Source organism: Megascapheus bottae, chromosome 12 (genome assembly GCF_031878675.1).
Source record: "Megascapheus bottae isolate mThoBot1 chromosome 12, mThoBot2.hap1, whole genome shotgun sequence".
NCBI lineage: Eukaryota > Metazoa > Chordata > Mammalia > Rodentia > Geomyidae > Megascapheus > Megascapheus bottae.
In genome coordinates, this window is record NC_143520.1 from 42,551,776 (window position 1) to 42,572,570 (window position 20,795).

At 35.7% G+C, this 20,795-nt stretch overlaps 1 protein-coding gene across 2 annotated transcripts in view; it reads left to right on the forward strand.

The window, feature by feature from the left end:
• Nckap5 (NCK associated protein 5) overlaps positions 1 to 20,795 on the forward strand; it is an 864,637-nt gene that overhangs the window by 244,595 nt on the left and 599,247 nt on the right. For both annotated transcript variants that reach the window (XM_090342913.1, XM_090342914.1), the window contains one exon: positions 8,691 to 8,764. In XM_090342913.1, coding sequence (XP_090199039.1) covers positions 8,691 to 8,764 — 74 coding nt within the window. The remainder of the gene's footprint in view (positions 1 to 8,690; positions 8,765 to 20,795) is intronic.

A 20,795-nucleotide genomic window follows, 5' to 3' on the forward strand; every position in this document is an offset into this window, starting at 1 on the left:
TACTTTGTTCTTGGCCATACTCTCTAGACCTAGAAGAAGGCCCACATGTAAGCAGAATGCTTGAATCCAGTTATATTTACATTCCTCTTACTCCAAGAGGACAGTGGAGAGTCATAGGACTAGTGAGTAAATGTCCCTTATGTGATCAGCCAGTTATTGGTAAAGAAAAGTCTACAGATCACCATCTAAGTAACTTGGGAGCTTTTTAGAAGATGCACACTCTCAGGCTCCATCCTGTGTCCAGCGTATTATACTCTAAAGTTGGGGCCAGGCTCCGACATTTCTAGGGTTAACTAGCCCTCCACATGATACAGCTGAGCAACTGGGAACCCTTAACAGCAGCAACTAATGCTGTCCTCTAAGGTAGCAGTGTAACTGAGTTCCAATGCACTAGTCTTTCAAAATGCCATAGGCTCTAACAGCAAGTAACACTGCTATCTTTAACCCCCTGACATCTATATTTTGCACATGCATGCTAGGTCCTGGCACTGTGAAGAATATATATCTTAGGCTATTCTGGAAAAGCAAGAAGTCTGACTTATAAGAGTCCCAGGACAGCTTTGGGAAATAATGGGATATAAAATTAGAACATAATGGTTCTGATTTTGAAGGGCATTGGTAATAATAGGATCAGAAACAGTGATATATTGTAGTGAGGGAAATGGCATTTTGTGATCCAATATCTGGATGGAAGAAAATGTAGGAAAGTATAGTACATTGAGGTATGGATCCATCAGTCAGTTCCTGCAGTCTGTTGATATAATACTACCATTTGGATTAGTCCTTGAACTTTCCATGGTCAAATTATTTCACATATTAGCTGGGGATCTCACGGAGGCTTTCCACTTAGGTAACTTTCTGACAATGTTTGCCAGCAAGGCAAGAATGGAGGTGAGAATGGATACTCCACTAATTATATCATTTATATTTTATTTGTAACTTTTTTATATGAACAACCCATGGCCATGCTGACAAATGACAAGTTACTGACTTGTGGAACTGAGAGACAGACCAAATTATTTTCATTTCAAACTCAGACACCGATAAAATTCCTTGACAAATATAAAGCAAATGGAGTTTTATTTTTACTTAAATGAATTTGGTTAATACATACTTATCTAACTGCTATAAAAATAGTATTTGAGGGCCAGGAGTGTGGCCTAGTGGTAGAGTGCTTGCCTAAGATGCATGAAGCCCTGGGTTCCAGGCCTCATTCCCACATATACAGAAAAAGCCTAAAGTGGTGCTGCCAATCAAGTGGTAGGGCCCTCATCTTGAGAAAGCCCAAGAACAGTGCTCAGGCCCTGAGTTCAATCCCCAGGACTGGCAACATTTAAAAAAATCAATCATATGAGCTACTTAGAAACACAGTCATTGATTCTTTTTTGCTTAATGTCAATGATAGTTTATAGTTTACTCAAGAAAAAGGTTTTGGGTTGCACTTTTATTAAATTTAATATAATTACAAAGTGTTTACTTACACAATATATAAAAATAAGGCAAAATATGCTTTGAAGTTGATGGCACATCCCAAATGATCTTTTATAAAATCCATATAACTGTTCACTTTCAGTGGGTTATCTAGCAGAGAGATAAATATCTGGCTGTTTGGATTATTAGAGAGATAAATGTTGGGCTGTCTGGATTACTGATAGTAAGTAAAGCTATAGTAGTTGGTAGATTTTTTTTTTTTTGTAGAAAGTGTGAGAGTCTAGAATCAAACTTTCTGCTATAGGGCCAGAAGAAGGAATGAAGAAAATCAAGATCTCAGAATAATATGAGATACTTCCACAGAAGTCCAAGAGGAAAAGATGACTTAAAATGTCAAGTACTAGAGGTACTGGTCGTAAGATATAGACCAAGTATGATTTCAGTTTGGGAAAGCTATCTGTGGCTCTAATAGAAAAGGCATACTGGAAAGAAAGTGCGGTGGAAGCAAGCTTGCAATTGCTTGAATGGAAAAGGAATTAAAGTTGACAAATGGAAGGATAATGAAGGTGGAATTAATCTGTTAAAGCTGGGGCTCCTGAATTGATTTGTTTGTGGTTCTTAGCATACAAAGATGTTTCCTTGGAATAATTTGTTGTCACAGGTGCCAGATGCAATTGAGACACCTTTCTATTTATTACCTTGTCTGTATAATTACCCAAGAGGATACATTTAGTGTTTTTACAATTGCTTTGCTGATGTACCTTTTCATTAAGATGACAATTTTTTTTTTCTTTTGAGGGCAGCATTACATGTAATGGTAGTTAGTTGATTCCTAATTGTGCAAATTCCTGTATCTAATCACATTTCTCTTGCTTTGAACATCTGGCTTTCTCCTTGTTGCTTCTTTGCCCAAAAGTGGATTGGGAATTCTGCATTAATAGTCACAAAATCGCTGGAAGGATTTCACAAGCTCTGCTGTCATAAATTATGCTGATTATACTCTGAAGATTGTTTGGAGGGGTTTTGGAGTCTTTAAGCTTTCATGGTCTAATATATTTTAAACTCCATATCAAATAAATGATATCTAGGATCATCAGATTATTAGGATTCATTTATAATGGCCCTCCTTCAAAACTGACCTATTTCAAACAAGAAGAGTTTCACATTAAGTGCTACCCAGATATATAATGTTAAGTTTATCTATAAACCTCTAATCACTTTAAATGCTTTATATTAATTGCCTTAAAACACTTGCATTAAAGACATGAAAGGCAAACTTGATTAAATAAATCTCTAAAATGATTGTAATTTGCATAAATGATAACTGTAGAACAGATGTCTCTTTAAAAATGCTGTACCTTTGGAAAAAAATTAAAATCTTGTATAAATGCAATTTGGAATTACTTGGTATTCCTCATTTTTAATCTTAATTGGAGAAATCATTTTTGGTGTAATAAAAAGAACAAGTAGAAAAGTTTATTGCATCAAATTCCAGCTAAGATTTAGAATAATATAAAGAAAATAATTGATTGTAATATATTTAATTTAACTTTCTAAAATTTAACTACAGTCAAATTTTTGTGGGCCTTAGTTTTTGTTGCTGGATTTCTTTCCAGGTAGCATACCACATTTTTAAATGAGTGCAGTGATCATATCACATTAAAAACTATAGAAACAAAAAATTACTTCAAAATAAACAGAAAAATACTTGAATTGATCCAGAACACTGCAATATACTATTTGCTTTTCAAAATTTTTGTGTATCTTGTCTAAATTGCAAAAGAGAGAATTGTGCAGTTCTTTTTAAATATATTCTTTATCATAATTAATAGAAGGGTCACATTATATTTGCCAGATAGAAGGTGCATTACTTCACAAACATTGCTACCCTTTCTCATGTTTTTGTCCCCATTTCCCTCCCCACACCCCTTGAAATTGTGCAGTTCTGCTTCCCATTTTTCACTTAAATAATACCAATTTTATTTTATGTCTTTTTGTAATTTTTTAAAGAATTATAATAATTGTTCAAGTGAATAAAACAGGCCTCATTAAAATTTTGGAAATACTTAGAATTTTGGAAAGTTAGGGCTTTTCAAGTTGCCACAAATAATATCTTACACATCATTTGGTAATTTCCACAGGCTAATTTCTAGACAGAAACATCTAGATGCTTTCATTTCATGACATGTCATAGCAAAATACTTCTTCCAATTGTAGAAATGTAGGCAAAACATCTCCTTGTGTTTAAACATTTATTAGCAAGTCAAAAATAGAGCAATATTTTTTTAATTTTACTAATGGAGAGATATTTTTATCTATTTTCCTTCTGGTTCTCCCTGTGTCCAACAAATATTTTATACATTCTTTCTGAAACATTTATTTTTATTTATTAAATTACCTGTATTTTATGTTTTGTTTATTAAATTATTTTAATCTTATTAAAGACTAAATTATTTGTATTATATATAATCTATTATAGTTTGGCTGTCTTTATTTAAACTTTCCCTGTATGTTATGATCTCCATATTAGTGGATTGCATATTGTGTGCATTAATGTATATATACACATATGACATTTTTCTTACAGTACTGGTATTAAACCCAGGGCCTTGTACATGCTAGGCAAACCATCTACTGAACTATACTCTGAGCCTTGGCATGTATCTTTTTCATTCAGTCTTTCAATATTTGATCCATGCCAAGATACCCTTAGCATACACATATGTGTCTTTTAGTGTTTCTTCAGATAAGTGCTATGTTTTTTGAATCTATAAGCACTTGAAAATGTCTTTCTGTTGCTTTGTTAGACTTGACTGGAAATATATTTAATTTCAGGGGGATTTGGAATGGCTGGGAGTGCAGAACCAACATTTTGTAACTCTTGGTTGATAACCTGCTTAGGTTCTTGTTTTGCATTCATTATTTTTCTTCAACTTCTATATGAGTGAATGGGTTTGTTTTTCTAGTAACCCTACCTAGAATAAATTGTGACGAGGCCTCTCAATGCATGAAATCTGTGACTTAATATGTGTCTATTAGATCCAAATAGCACAAGAGCGAGGACTCAATATTTGTGGACCCAATGCTATGGACATGGTATTGGAAATATAAAGACAACTACATAGACATAAAATTTTATGACTCTATAGACATAATGTTTTATTACATAGATTAATATTCATCTGTGACATATAAACCCTCAGCCTAATTTTAATTATGTTCTAAAATCTAAGTGCCAGTGATTGTATATAGAGATTCCCTTCTTGAATTCTTGTTTGTTAATCATGTCATTTGAAATATGATGTAAAATTCAATGTTAATAAAGTCTTAAAAATCCTGAAATTTCTTAGAATTACCCTTCTGTTTGTATTCTGAAGGTTATTAAATAACCAAACAGTTATAATAATGAGGCAAAACTGTCTTTTCTGGCCATACATCAATTATCTATTATCTTTATCCTTTGTTTTTGTAATTATTCATTTGTTATTGTAAAGGTGATGTACAGAGGGGTTACAATTACCTAAGTTAGGTAATGAGTACTTTTTTTTTTCATTTTTTTGCCACTCTTGGCTTGAACTCAGGGTCTGAGCCTCAAGGTTAGAGCTCTACCTCTCGAGCCATAGCATTACTTCTGTTTTTCCTATATATGTGGTAACCAAGGAATGCAGCCTGTGTCCTTGTGCATGCTAGGCAAGCACTCTATCATCAAGCCAAACTCCCAGCCCCATGAGTAATTTCTTTTTGAACAGTGTCACCCCTCTCTCATTTTCTCCCAGTTTATTTTCCCTCTTGACCTCCTTTATTTATTTATTTTAACTTTAGAGGTTCTTGTGTTTAAACACAGGCCTTAAGCTTGCTAAGCAGGAGTTACGTTTTGCAACCATCCCTTCAGTCCTTTTCTGTACTAGTTATTTTTGTGGTAGAGCCTCACATCCTGTCTGGCCCTAGGCCTAGACCATGACCAGCCAATTTTAAGCTGTAGTAAACTGCTGAGTAAGAAACGACAAAGGAAGACTTAGGAAATGGGCATCGTTCGAAGGTAATTTTTGCACACCATGACGCCACCAAGATAAAAAAAAAAACCTTGCGTTTTCTTTTCTAGCTTATTGGAAGCTTCATTGTTACAAATTGAAGTTTATATATCCTAACTTAATGTCATAGAAATAGTTGTGTTCTTTGTGTATGGCCTAAGTAGTTTGACTTTTTTCTTAATGAGATACAGAGAAGCAGACATGAAGTTCCAATAGAAGTTGTAGTTTAGTTCAGCTACCCCAGTCTACTGTGCACTTTTCTGTAAAGTATCATTTCAGGAGCAGTCTCTTAATCAAAATTGCAATTACAAGGACAAATCGGTTTTACTTCTGTTACTATAGTTTATCTTGTTCTAATTTTCACTCGCTCTGATCTTTTTTTATTTTTATTTTACTTTATTATCTGTGCTGTTTGTTTTGTTACCTTCTTGAATCTAATTCTCTTTGTTCATTTCAGCAGATTAAAGACTTTCTACACGTGTGTCAGAGACCAGGTTTTTCTAGATGGTCCTCACTAAGCACATGAAGCCTTTATCAATAATATCTAATGGCTTTCTTATAAATCACTGTGTGCCTCCTATATTCTATTAGGATTGCAGGTGATTGTTGTTTCTCTTATCCTGTAGGACATTTTTGTGCATGTTATATTGTATTTTTTAGGTTATTCTAAAATGTCCCATTCTGAATTATTCTTTTACTCTACACCTTTGACATTTTGAAATACTAGAATTTCTGTGCCTCCATAAATTAAATAGCATTTGTCTCTCCGATAAAAATGAAAAAGTTAAGGTTTAGAGTTTGAATAATTTGTCGAGGAGAGCCCTAGTTAATGCAATCTTAACAGCTTGGCGGTTTTCACTGTACCTTTCGACTTTGATCTCTAACTTGGGCTTATCAGAACTGATAAAAATAACCAATGTTTTGGCTTTTTTAAAGTTGGAATTTATTATTACCTTTACGAAGTTGTATGAAGGAACTTCAACGGTTTTAGTTTGAATTGCTTCCAGAGTATGTGCAAGATTTGACTCTTCTATTTCTTACTTCATCTTGAACTCTTCCACTTCCATATTCATTTCCAGCCCCTTACTTCCATTTTATTTTCTGTTCTTCAACTTGGACATTGCCTGCTGATTCCTTCATCTTCAATGCTTTGGCCTTTTTCTTTCTCTTTTTACCACCTCCTCCCTAGCCCTTCTTCTGAGATCTCAAATATTGGTCGTTTTAAGATAACTTGATGTGAAGTAGCTGTGTATCTCATTTTGTATCTTTTGATAATCTTTTTTCTCATAGCATGTACCTGATCTAAACTCAGTCCATTTGTTTGTTTGTATTCTTTGGCTGAAATTGTGGCTTTCTCTCTCTCAATACTATGTCTACAGAACTTAGAAGGGATTTGGTTCATCATATATAATTAAAGAGTTGTCTGATGAAGAATGAATGAACAAATTGGAGAGCTGTTTCTATCTGGGAACAGTATCTTTATATGTTTTTCTGTTGAACATACTTGCGAATTAATGTTTGTTGTAACATTGCACATTCTAGATCATAGCTTAGCTTCAATTAAGACACTTGAAAAGGTAGCCATGTACATTGTAATTTCATGCAACAGCAGAGATTTCTGCTTCAAGTTTAACAGGTCCACATGTCTCATTTAAGAAACTATTTAGTAGTCACCTGAAAAATGTATTTTTATTCAACAGTCAACTCTTCAGCTAGTTGTATAGATCTGTAGTGTCTTGGAATCACAACTTTAACTAGACAAGGTCTTATTACTCCCTGAATTGTTTTATCATACTATACAGATATATTTTTGCAAAAGTGGAAAAACTACTTCAAGATGACATGTCCAATGACAAAGGGTATCAATATATGTGAAGTAATGTACCTTCTATCTGGTGAATATAATGTAACCCTTCTATTAATTACAATAAAAATATATGAAAAAAGAACAGAAAAAAAGATTACATGTCCAAGTCTAGAAATAGCAGCTCAGGATTGGGCCTTTTTGTTGTGTCTGACCTACCCCTAGCTGCCCACTTATACTGAATATTCCTCTATTTTGGAAAGAAAAATGTAAATATTGATCAAAGCTGCTAGTTTATTTCTAATCCATAGAAATGAAACCATAGGTTTCTTAGGAGCCTCACTGTTGAGGTTATTGTGAACTGCTCCATCTCAGGCAACTGAAATATACAGCCAGAGAGCCTGTAGGCTAGATCTTCAAACTGAGGGGAAAGCAAGAACAGATTCAGAATGAAATAGTGTTCTGAAAGGTTTTGCATATTATATTTACAATTGAACCTGTATTGTCTATGAATCTTTATCTTTAGACATCACCAGCTTAGATGGCTGATGCATTTACTTGTGTGTTTTAAATAAAATATGATAGGATTTATATAAATTCACCTGTACATTTGTATCAAACAGGATACATATTATCTTTGCTGTGCTCTTACAAGCCAAAGATTTATGTTCTAATACTAGCAAAAGAGCAACACTGTTTTCTTGTTTATATATCAATAGGAAGGAAAGTGGATCTACTCCAGTGTTCACAAATATCCAGTAAATGCAATGCATGTATAAAGAATTCTTATGTTGTTTGAAAATATTTAACCTGAAAATGCCTTGACTAATAAAATCAAGATATGTATCATTTACTTTATTCTTCAGTGAGCATCAATATTGTCCCATTTACCTTTATGTGGTAGAACATGTGACTGTAGTGTAAATCACTATGAAATGTAAGCTTTCTACAAATAAAGTGATTTTTTTTCCTTTTCTTTTTGCCAGTTCTGTGGCTTGATCGCAGGGCCTATGCACTGTCCTTGGGCTTTCTCAAGGCTAGAGCTCTACTACTTGAGCCACAGCACCACTTCCATACTTTTTTATGTATGTGGTACTGAGGAATCAGACCAGGGACTTCATGCATGCTAGACAAGTGCTCTACCACTAGGCCAAACTTCTGGCCCCAAGATGATTTTTGTACTAACTCAGTAAATCTCTAGTTCTTTGTGGTGATTTGTTAATAAAGAAAAATCACATTATATGGAAAAAACAGTACTTACCCTCAAATGATTATGCTTGTAAATCTATACACAGAGATTCCTAGTACCAGGAGGAAATTAGGTATTATCTTGCCAAAAATATCCCTTGTTATAGAAATAGATATAGTCTTAAATCTGGTGACTGTTGTAATGAAGTTTTGTTTCTCTAATTCTCTATGTGCAGGAATACATGGACTCCAATAAGTACATTGAGCATCTACTAACTCAGCTCGAGGAACAACACAGAAGTCTATGGCGGTGAGTGAAATTCCTGCCAGTTCTTTGGGTGCTCAGCAGTTTATGTTGTTGTAATCCTGGTCATGGATCAGGGAGTTGGAAAGAGATATCTCTTACTTAGTGCCAGCAGGAACCAGAGTGTCCTTGCAGAATGCCATTCCTTTCATTAAAGTAAAGAAACAGTGCCAGAGGTTGCCCTTGAGACTAGGATTTGCCCAGAGGAAGATCCTCCTTATTTTAGGAAGGTAAAAAGTCTGAAACTTGTCAAGGTCAAAGAATTAAAGAATTGTGCTCAGGGCCACCTGGACAGACTTAACAATGTGAAAGAAATTAAAAGACTAATTCTATGGCCCTTACCTGCTTAAAGATTAAATTTAATTCTAATTAGATTCAGCACATTTCTGTTACCCTTTAGAAGTCTACTTCTTATTTGTGATTAAGAGAAAGGTCTTAGGAATGCTAGTATATAGTTTTCCCATATCTAATTTTTCCTTTTCAGTATTGTATTCTGGATTTAGCTAGGGAAAGATATCTGAGTATATTTGTACAAGCACACTGGAAATACAAATTAGTTACATAGAAGTCAAATTCCAAAGTCGCTCCCCTGGAGCCTGTTTGAAAGAAAGTGGTTGTGGAGCCAGGAGTATGGATTAATAGCACAGTGCTTGCTTAGCATGCATGAAGGACTGAGTTTAATTCCTTGGAACCACATGACCAGAAAAATTTAGAAGTGGTGGTGTGCTTCAAATGGTAGAACACTAGCTGTGAGAAAGCTCAAGGACAGTGTCCAGGCCCTGAGTTCAAGACCCATGACTGGCCAAAAAGTTTTTCTGTTTCGCCAGTTTCCTGGGCTTGAGCTCAAGGCCTGAGCACTGTCCTTGGACTTTCTCAAAGCTTCTACCACTTGAGCTTCAATACCACTTCCGGGTTTTTCTATATATGTGGTACCAAGGAATCGAACCCGGGTCTTCGTGCATGCTAGGCAAGCACTTTAACCACTAGGCCAAACTCCCGGCCTGCAAAAAGTTTTTCTAAAGTGATGATGAGATCATTAGCTTTGCAGGGTCTGTATGGTTGTATTGATTATTTGCACCATTTTTGAGCTCAAATTTACTACTGAATTTCTGTTTCTTATTTTGAAATTAATATTCTACTACTTTTATTGTTGTCACATTATGTGGAATTATTTCCTATGATTACATTGTGTAGTCAAAAGTCAGAAAGCTCCTTAAGTTTGTTAGTTGGAATGTCTTGGTTGGTAGTGCTCTCCTTGTACAGAGATGGAAGGGAAGGCAAATATTCACTGTCCATATGGCTTGCGTGTCAAAGCTCTTACAAATCCATCAATATCCAACTCAGTATTGGTTGCTCTATCTTCATAAATCGTTGTAAAATGATGGAGATTCATATACTCTCAGTGGCTGAAGTTCTTTGGTAAGGTGTGATCGATTTAATTCATTTTACTTATAATTTTCATACTAGAAAATAGATCTCTGGTCACTATATCAAAACACACTCTGTTTTCTACACATAGGAAATGACTAGTAGAAAATAACAAGAATGATATTCTATTTTAAGTATATTTACCACAGCGCACAAAATCTTTCTCTCTCACACACACAGGCTATTTTTATATTGCCTGGCACAATATGTGCATGATATCTTAAAAGCAAAATCTGATTTTGATAGGTTTCTTTTGTGAGCTAGTGTTTTTTAAGAAAATGTATTATGCTTGTGGTGATGTACTTTTAGTTATAACTTTCCATAGTTTTAAAAACTACTATGTTAAATTATATTTCAACTCCTTGTATAGAATGTTTTATTTACCCCAACTTTCAAGAGAAAACTGTATCAAAAGTGATGGATGTCTGATGAAAGAAGTCTAGGGTTTAATTTCGCCAGTAAGTAAGGTATATCTGAAGCATGTCATTGTGGAGGAGTATTGGTTTTATGAGCTCTTTGAGCCAGCAGAAACCTGCAAGGAAAAGGCTATTTTCTCTGCTTTCTTGAGGTAGCTAATAAAAGCTTTTTGGTCTTCTCAGATATGATTAAATTAAGATCCTATTTCAGGCAGGAACTTACCCTAACAAAGTAAGGGAGAGCTCAGAATTTTGTGTGCAATCACTTCTACTTTCCTTCAGAAATGGAATTATTATTGGTGGAGAAGCAAACCCTTATATGTGGTTTCAGGATCTAATAAAAAAAGCTCTATTTGAATAATAAAAGAACAAAATAATGGCATTTGAATAGTCAGAATTACTATCAGTGAGGATATGGAAATGGATAGGATTGAAAAGAAACTGAAAACCAATAATGGCAGATTATATACAATATGATGAATCATAAAATTGCAGTTGATTACATTTTACAAACAGATTCTAACTTGACTTCCTTAAAGGGACAGACCATATGATCTTTATTTCACTATCATAGCTACAATTGTAGCCACTGTTTTTGGTGAAGATTATGTGAACAGCAGTGGGCAGTGTGGAAATATTTCCTGGTTATCATTAAGGTTTTTTCATTCTCATTGTTATTATTAAGTAGTTGTTATTATTAAGTAGTTGTAATAAGGGATTTACAGTTCCATAGATGAGGTTATGAATACAATGATTCTTGCTCATTCTTCCATCATTCTCTCCCATTTTCCCCCTCCCATCACTACCCACATATTACATAGCTCATTTTACATGATATACAGCGAACACAGTTACTGCTTTTGTTCACCTTTTCTCCCTCCATTCCAGTGCTTCTTTCTTTGCCTGCTCCAAAATAAATGTGTTTACATTTACTGGTACTGTTTTTTTCCATATTTTTTGATATTTTTATTGTAATTAATAAAAGGGTTACATGATATTTGCCAGACAGAAGGTGCATTAATTCACATACATTGATACCCTTTCACATGTCTTGGTACCCATTACCCTCCCCCTCCACCCCCCATGTTGTTTTCCCCCCTTCCCTATACAATTTCAAATAACCAAATACAAATATATCCAATATATCAGATAACAAAGTGAGACACTCTAACAATATGAGATAACCAAGGGACAGCAAAGGAGATGAGAGATAACATAGTACATTAAGGATAACAATCACTCATTATATGGCTTTTGTTTCTATATCCTAGAGGTGTTTTCATTTAGCGTCATACTATACGGCCTTATGTATCTAGGTTTTGCTGGTTAAGCACCTGCAGAAAACTAAAGTTGGATCTTTCTTTGTCACCTTACTGGTACTGTTTTAAGAAACAATACTTCAGTTGTTCAGAGGAGTTATGCCTTTGGATTCCTCCATTTTGTAAATGCTTTATTCACAAGTTGGAGAAGAGCCTATGATATATGGAGGATCACAGGAGTAATGTGTTGTGTGCAGAGGTGCAACTAGATTGCCTGAAGTTAAACAAATGTTCTCATATATTGGTATGGACTCTTCTGAATTTACCATGCTTTTGATTTGTGGTTCCTGCAATTATCATGGAGTGCGCTATTTATCATTGCTGCTAGTATGAACTGGTGAACTTACATTTTTCGCTAACTTACAACTCAGCAGACACATTTTGATTATATTTTGTTCTTCCAGTAAATTTGGTCTTTATTTTTATGGACATCAACATTTATGATTGAGAAAAAGTGTGGTAGACGTTAGGTTTCTTGCCACTTAGTGAATGATGAGTCAAACACACAGTAGAGGAATGAGTAGAAGAATTCTGACAATGGGTAGAGGCATTTTGACAAGTCTCCTTATTACCACAGAAGAAGTTACTAGTCTTTAGATTTTAGTTGTTTCTTATAGCATAACCATCTGTGTTGACATAAAAATATATCGTAATCTCACTCAAGATAACTGGTTATTTTGGGCACACTGTTTAGTATTCTACTAAAATAGACCTATCATCTATATCTGAGATTTCAAATTGCAAAGGAATTTATGGAGTTCAAATACAGCTGTCCAGCAATGTGCAGTAATTTAGTTCTACTTTCTTTGATATCAGCAAATGCTTTTTAAAGAGATAAACTTCTGTGAATTTGTTTTAAGAAATTGATGGAGTCAGAATATAGAACTAACACTATGCTAGCTCAGACTTACACTTAAGGTTCAATTTACTGTGTATCTCCCTGATAGAATTAGAAAATACATATATAATAGTTTTGAAATACAATTTTCACTTGTTCCAATATGAAAAATTTTCACTAATAATTTTTGTGCTAGGTAATTTTTATATTGTCTAGTATTATTTCTGATTTTCCTAAAATGTATCTGTGACTGACAATGACAAACAAATGATTAAAAAATGTCTTTTTCCTGACATTTAAAACAAATCTTTATCCATTTGCACCCTCAAATTAAGAGTTTAAGAATAGGGGCTGGGAGTTTGGCCTAGTGGTAGAGTGCTTGCCTAGCATGCACGAAGACCCAGGTTCAATTCCTCAGAACCACATACTTAGAAAAAGCCGGAAGTGGTGCTGAGGCTCAAGTGGTAGAGCTCTAGCCTTGAGAAAAATCCAAGGACAGTGCTCAGGCCCTGAGCTTAAGCCCAGGACTGGTAAAAAAAAAAAAAAGAGAGAGTTTAAGAATAAACACAAACTGGCTGGGCTTGGTGGCTCACACCTATAATCCTAGCTACTCAGGAGCCTGAGATCTGAGGATTAAGGTTCAAAACCAGCCCAGGAACTAAGGTCCATGAGATTCTTATCTTTAGTTAACCACTAAAAATTGGAAGTGACCCTGTGACTCAAAGGGTGGAGTGGTAGCCTTGAACTGAAGAGCTCAGGGATAGTGCCCAGGCCCAGAGTTCCAGCCCCAAAACTGGAAAAAAAAATAAAAGAAGAAACACAAACTGTATTAAAGCACAAATAAAAATAATGATATTAAGGCATTTAATATATTGTCTTATTTCACATGTGAAATTATATATGTGAAAATAGTAGTAGAGTCATACCATAGTAATAATAGAAAGAGGACTGGACTAGAAGTTATGGAGGGCTTTGACGAAAGTAGCTAGAGAAGTATATCTCAGACTGTTTCCTTATATGTAAAAGAAAGTATTAATATGGCTGGCTTTAAAAAAGGCTAAGCACTGGGATTACATGGAAATTGATGTGCAGAAAAGGTCTTTTCGCTATAGAACAGAGACTGATATGTGTTTTTATAAAACCTAAATATTGTTCAATGATACTCCATAATATATGAAGAATGGAAAACCTCAAAGGAAATATTAGTAGAAACATATAACAAATGTTCCAACAGTTTTCTTCAGTAACAACCAGATATTAGAATATTCATTTCATTGGAGGTAGTGATACCCAATACATAAAAATTAATAAAGACTTAAGAGAATCTGCATGCCCCCAAACATATGACCATCTGATGAATGTAGAATGCCATCTGCCTCCACGTATTCTTGATCACCCAAGATCCATCCCAAGCCATATCCAGACTTTGTACGGTTCCTCACCAAAGTCACCATTGACATTTGAAACTAGCTATGTTGTTGTTGGTAGTGGTGTTGTTGTTAGAGAAATGTGGTTGTTTTGTCAATTGCAAGATGTTTGGGATCTTCTCTAGCTTTTACTTACTGCCTATCAGTGATATCACCAGCAGTGACAATCAAAAATGATTCTGAAAATTTTCCAAGTTTTCACCAGAGGGCAAATTATCTCTTCCTGTAGAAAATCAGTGTTCTAAATAGGTCATCTACGTAAGCATTTCCCTAAGTATGTTTCAAGAAACATTAATATCCTAGATCGTTACAGATATTTTAAGAAAATATGCTGTGGCCAGACTAGTTGGAAAAATACTAAACAAAACCTGGCTTTAAACATTTTCAACTGCACACTTCTTAAAGTTGTTAAGACTTGTAATATACACTGAAAATATGAAAATGAAGGATATAAAATGTAATTTTTTAGATCACTTTATTACATGATTAGAAGTGTAACAAGTCCTCAAAACAACACAAATGACTTCTTGAATTTTCTGGAAACACAACAAAATGCCTTACCAATCACAGCAACAACAACAAAAAAATCACTTAAAAAGTTTATTCAGTTCAACAAAAGCTATATAATGAGTGATTGTTGTCTTTAATGTACTATGTTATCTCTCATTTCTTTTGCTGTCCCTTGGTTATCTCATATTGTTACAGTATTTCACCTTGTTATCTGATACATTGTATATATGCATATTTGGTTATTTGAAGTAGGATAGGGAAGGGAGGAAAACAAGATGAGGGGCGGGGGTGGGGGGAGGGAAATGTGGACCAAGACATGAAAAGGATATCAATGTATGTGAATTAATGCACCTTCTATCTGGTGAATATAATGTAACCCTTCTATTAATTACAATAAAAATATATGAAAAAAAGTTTATTCAATTTAAAACTTCATGATTAAGAATACCAGCTGTGGCAGGCACTGATGGATCGTTCATGTTATAAAATGCAATTTTGAGCCAGACATGGTAGCTCACACCTGTAATCCTAGCTACTCAGGAGGCTGAGATCTGAGGAACCTGGTTCAAAGTACTGAAGGACTGGAGACTTTTATCTCCAAGTAATTGCTAGGAAAGAAGGAGTAGGGCTGTGGCTCAAGGGGTAGGGAGGTAGCCTTGAGCTGAAGAGCTCCGGGACAACACTCAGTCCCAAAGTTCAAGCCCCATGACTCGCAAAACTAAAATAAAATGTAATTTTGACTTAAAAATCCCCACATTCTATGTTTTTGGGGACATCCACTGTTATTAATCTTGGGCATATCTTGGAGAAAGTAATCTATGCATTTGAAAATGAGATAGAGAATATCTCTGACATGCAACTCATTCCCTCTTCAACCTTCCTCTGGTACTGGGCTGGATGAATCGCTGAAAAAGTACCTAGCAGAATAAACAAAGTAAATTATTGGCAGCGGGAAACACACAGTAGAAAAGCTAGTCCTTAGTCTTTCACCATTTTCCTGAGGGACAGCTCAATCCTCAATATCAGATTCCAAGAACCTATAAACTATTGATTGCATTCTGTTTGCTCTAGTAAAACACTTAACTCCTGCTTCCTAAGGGAAACAAATGGCTTTCTGTGGCACCAGGAGGAAGAAAACACTTAATTGACAAATAGTTAAGGTCCCTGGTTGGAATAAGACCCCATAAGACAATGAAAACATTGTAGCATATCAAAAATTCGAGATACATTTCCCCTTTGTCTACAAGCTTGCATGTGAATCTTTTTCCTAAAGGAAAGAAAGTGGGGAAGCATTCTGCCTCCATTGTCATTATGCTTTAAAATGTTGCTTTTCTCCATACAATGAACATCAAGCCACACTCCAAATGTTCATTCTTGTTATCTATAGTCCTGATGTATTCATGTATTTTAGGATAGATGTTACTGGCATTTATACCTCTAAAGTTCCTTAAGAATTATTTCATACATGCAAAATAAGAATGCCAAATTCGTGTATGTGTGTATGTATGTGTGTGTAACAGAATAATGTTAAAATTGCCAGCTGGGATAGCACATGCTGTCATATCCCAGAGCAGGGAAAAATTCTTTGTGACTATGCTATCTTGAAATTGCCTTGTAGATGTAAATTACAAACAAGAAACAAAATCAGATACAGCAAGTATCATCAGGCCCTGAATCTACAAAATTTACCTTCTATGTAGCTATCCTGGCTGCAAAGATCATATTAGCCAGGCTTCTCCAGAATTAGCATGCCTGTCCCCTCATGGGGTTAATTTATGTAGACGAAGGAGATGCCAAGTATTAAACAGGTTGCCTTTGCTGTAATCATAGACCTCCCCTGGGAGATCTTAATTGGCAACAAGTAAAATTACTCTGCATGAATTCTTAATGGTGGACACTGAATAAAATAAGCACTATGATTTGTTTAAATCCTTTCAAGAGAAAAAGAGGCTATCTCTAGGGGTTGGAATGTATAGCAAACAAAGAAGGAGTTCAGTGCTCTGTAATAGCAATAAAAGCTCTGAGAGCAAAACATCATGCTATGCCAACTCAATAATAGCACATGGTCCCCGGTTCTGCATCCCTGGCTCCCTCCTCTGAGGTCAAAGGAGACCAGGCTAGTGGGCTTTGCATTATCTTTCCTCCTCTTAACCCATGGGCTGAATTTCTAAATCATAGTGATGTTCTCAGGAAAGTGCAAGCCCTGGAACCCCCCTGCAAACCCATCAATGTCATTCCCCAATTACCCACCAGGGGTTGTTTCAGAGATGCAGACAGTCCCAGACCCCTGCCAAGATAAGAGTCTGGCCTCTCAGCCATGCCCTCTGCCCAGTACAAAGGAGAATAAATCAGGGCACTGGCAACAGGGTATTGGCACATGCTTCAGTGGTTATGTCATCCCTGAACAGGGGTAGGGAGAGCCAAGCTGCACACTAAGGGATGCTTATTGTGACTGCTGCTCCTGCACTACAGAAGCATCAGGCTCATCAAGCCTCAGCTCATGACACTTATGCCCTGGTGAGGCTGCACCACAGTCTCCTAAGCAACGTTTGTTCCACAGTGGAAAAAGCTAGGGATTGCTTGAACCAAAGGAGCATCCAGATCCATCTCTGCCCTTGGATCTTAGAGTCAATCAACATGATAGTTTATTTGGATGGTTTGTATGTGGTCTGAATGTATGAGGTCTTAAGTATCTAATATTTGCAATGTCTTTGGGGGACAATAAAACACCAAAAAATGTCCCTGAAAATCTACATTAACTATAGAGCCATAATTTTCTATGATCAAAACTGCCTGCCTTCTTTCTCTATCAAACCATGCTAATCATCAGAGACCATATGTTTAGGTTTTGTTTAGCCTAGTAAGTATGTATTATAGACTTAAAATGTTGGAATGAAATTATCTCCAAGAAAAAAAAATTATCTATTTAGCAAGACTATTACATATAATTATCAAGACTATTAAACCTGGGTTGAGTGAAAGGAATCTATATATTTAATGTACTGTCTGAAACTCAAAGGTGGCTTCTAAGAGGAGGTGGCTTTTGATCTGAATCTTAAGTCAGACAGAATTGGTGAGGTGAGGACGTATCAGGAGACATTGTTGGACATGTTGACTTTGGCCTGCCTTTAAGGTTTGTGGTCCTAAAATATACAAATGATGAAAATTTTAGATATAGTTCATAGTTTATCAAATAAACTAAACATATGTAGAGTCACTTTATTAACCTATTGAACTTTAAAATTATCCTGTTACTCGACTAGGAAAATATTCCTACTTTAAATATGGATCCTTTGCAGTCATAGGGAACTAAGTTGACTAATAATATTTAAGTTGACCTACAGATAGTTTGAAAATTGTGTTTCTGGTTTAATCACATTTATGCTTTCCAAGAAAGGTTATGAAGTACTTAAAGCTCCAATACTAATAGGATTTGAGGGTCATCCAGAGAGATTTAACCCCAGAACATGTAGCTAACACACCCTTGTTTAGATCTTACTGATTTGATATGGTGGCTAGGAATCCGATGAGATCTATGTATTTGCCTCAAGCAAAAGGCATCTTGTAGACTGATTCAGAGGAATAAAGACTACAAATATTGCCTACTAAGATGAAAGAAACCCTCTGACAGGCAACAGTATAAATGATCCTGTTGAATAAATGTGTGCAGTGAGGCTGAAGTAACACCCACAGTTAGAAATGACCGAATGGATTTGTTTCTCATCTGTAAGGGGACAAGAAAGGACTATTTTACCATGACCTTCTGTTTGGTTTTAATGAAAAGGTCATTAACTTGATATTATATGAGCAACAATATTGATTTTTAGGAAAAACAGATTATCATTAGTATATAGCTTTGCATATTTCTCTAAAGGTAACTTTTGGGCCAGGAGTTTAGCCTAGTGGTAGGGTGCGTGCACTCATGCACAAAGACCCAGGTTCGATTCCTAGGTACCACACACATAGAAAAAAAGCCAGAAGTGGTGCTATGGCTCAAGTAGTAGAGCTCTAGCTTTGAGAAAGCCCAAGGATAGTGCCCAGGCCCTGAGTTCAAGGCCCAAGACTGGCAAAAAAAAGTAGCTTTCCCCATTTTTCTTCCTCCTTGCTATTCCTTCCGAGTTATCTTTATTCATAGACCTAGGAGGGTGTTCAAGTACCTACTCTCACCTCTCAACCCTGGCAGTATGGTAACTGGTCTCTTCTAAAAAGAGAAAATATAAAATATAATTTCTTTTCTTGAGAACTTTTAACTGTACCACATTGTACAATTGTGCATTCCAAACTAGACCTCACAGATAACCCAGAAAATATGGTGAACTAAATCAAAGGATAAGAAAGAAAAAAATGAGATTGGAAGTTACTGGTAGAACTACCCTGTAGATATCTCAGGGCAGAGAAAACTTCAGGCATAGAAGATAGTCATTTGTCTCTGGTATGCAGATAGCAAAAGTTCAAGTTAGTTACAGTTAACAAGTAAAGAGAGGGATGTGTAATGAAGAAGTTGTGTTGCTAGAGACATACAAAGCCAGTAAGAGTGCCTGTTTTACTAACCTTTTATTTCATACAGCTTTCAAATTAAAATCAGATAGAATGTCTGATCACATCAATGCATGTCATTATAAAGACTTTAGCCAGTATCAAATCAAATGTGTATCTAAAATACTGTTTTCATCAAAATGAAGTCTAAGAAATTGAAACTGTTGCTGTTGCTTCTGCTGTTCTTGTTGTTGTCATCGTCGTCGACGACATCATCAGCATCATCATCACTGTCGCCTTTGTGGGGCAGGGGTTTCCTGTGGGATCACAAAAGTGGAAGGAGGCAGGTGAACAAATGCAGTCATGATAGTCAATATGCACTATGTAATAATGAACTTTGCAGCTGTGGGCAGGGACAGGAAGGGGAAACGAAGAGAAAGCCAAGGAAGAAGTGACATTGTCCAAGAACAATTATACTTACTGCCCGACTCATGAAACTGTAACCCCTCTGTACAACTTTCCTTAATAGTAACAATAAAATTATATTTTAAAATCAAATGTGTATTTCTTGCCTCTCATCTCATTCTGTTCTCCTGAGTTACAACCCACCTTATGAATAGAAGGAATGTGATGATTTTGAAAGATTGTAACAGGCTTTAAAAAAAAAAATCAGTGGTAAAAAGCGAAGTCCGGGGGGAGGGGGTGAGGTAGAAGAATGAAGAGAGGAAGTGAGGAGAGAATATAGGCCTATATTCAATGTATATCCTATGATGCTAAGAAAATTGAGGGGAGGGTTTGAAAGGGATGGGGAAGAATGATGAGAGGGTTGACATCAATCAAATTATTGTACTTGCTCAAATGAGTTACCAAATCTGCTATAAGTATTCAAAGATAAAAATATAAGAAACCGAGTACTGAAGCCTCATGCCTGTAATCCTGCTCAATGAAAGGACTCTAGTCTGATTGATTGGTGACTGGCAAACTGTTACTGAGTTTCAGCTATTACCAACCCTAGTTGAACCCTAGTTCATCCCTCACAATATGCAGTTCTGTTCCTGCCAGCCATTGAGTGGCCCTATAATGTCAATTAGGTATTCTTGGCTAACCCCTGGTAATGAAATAGGCTTGCAATAGGTAATTTCTTTGAGAGTTATTAATCTATAATTTTAGCGGGTCAGCTGAAGGGTTGAATGATGAAGATGATGAGGTAGAGAAATAATTGACGCATTGAATCGCTGAGTGTTGGAAGTGGCCATTTCCCTTCTTGAAAGTAGGCGGAAAATAATTATGTTCATGGATCACCTTCAAGATCTAACTTTTGAGTTGTCTCATAGCCTCAAACTTTTCAGAAGCAATAAAAGAGTGTGCTGGCAGACACACAGAGCACCAGAGCCAGGTCAGAGTCTGTGACCATATTCGAAAGGGTTTCTAGGAAATCATTCTTCTGAATAATGTTTAAGTTTCCACACAAGTTATAAGCACAGCATGGTGCAAAGAGAAGTCAATTACAGGATATTAGAAAAAGAAGCAGTAGCTATTCTGGGGTTATGGTCCCTATTAAGGAAAATTGCATTGTCTGATGTGGTCTCCTCAGTATTCTCCAGAAAATTTGCAAACTCACTC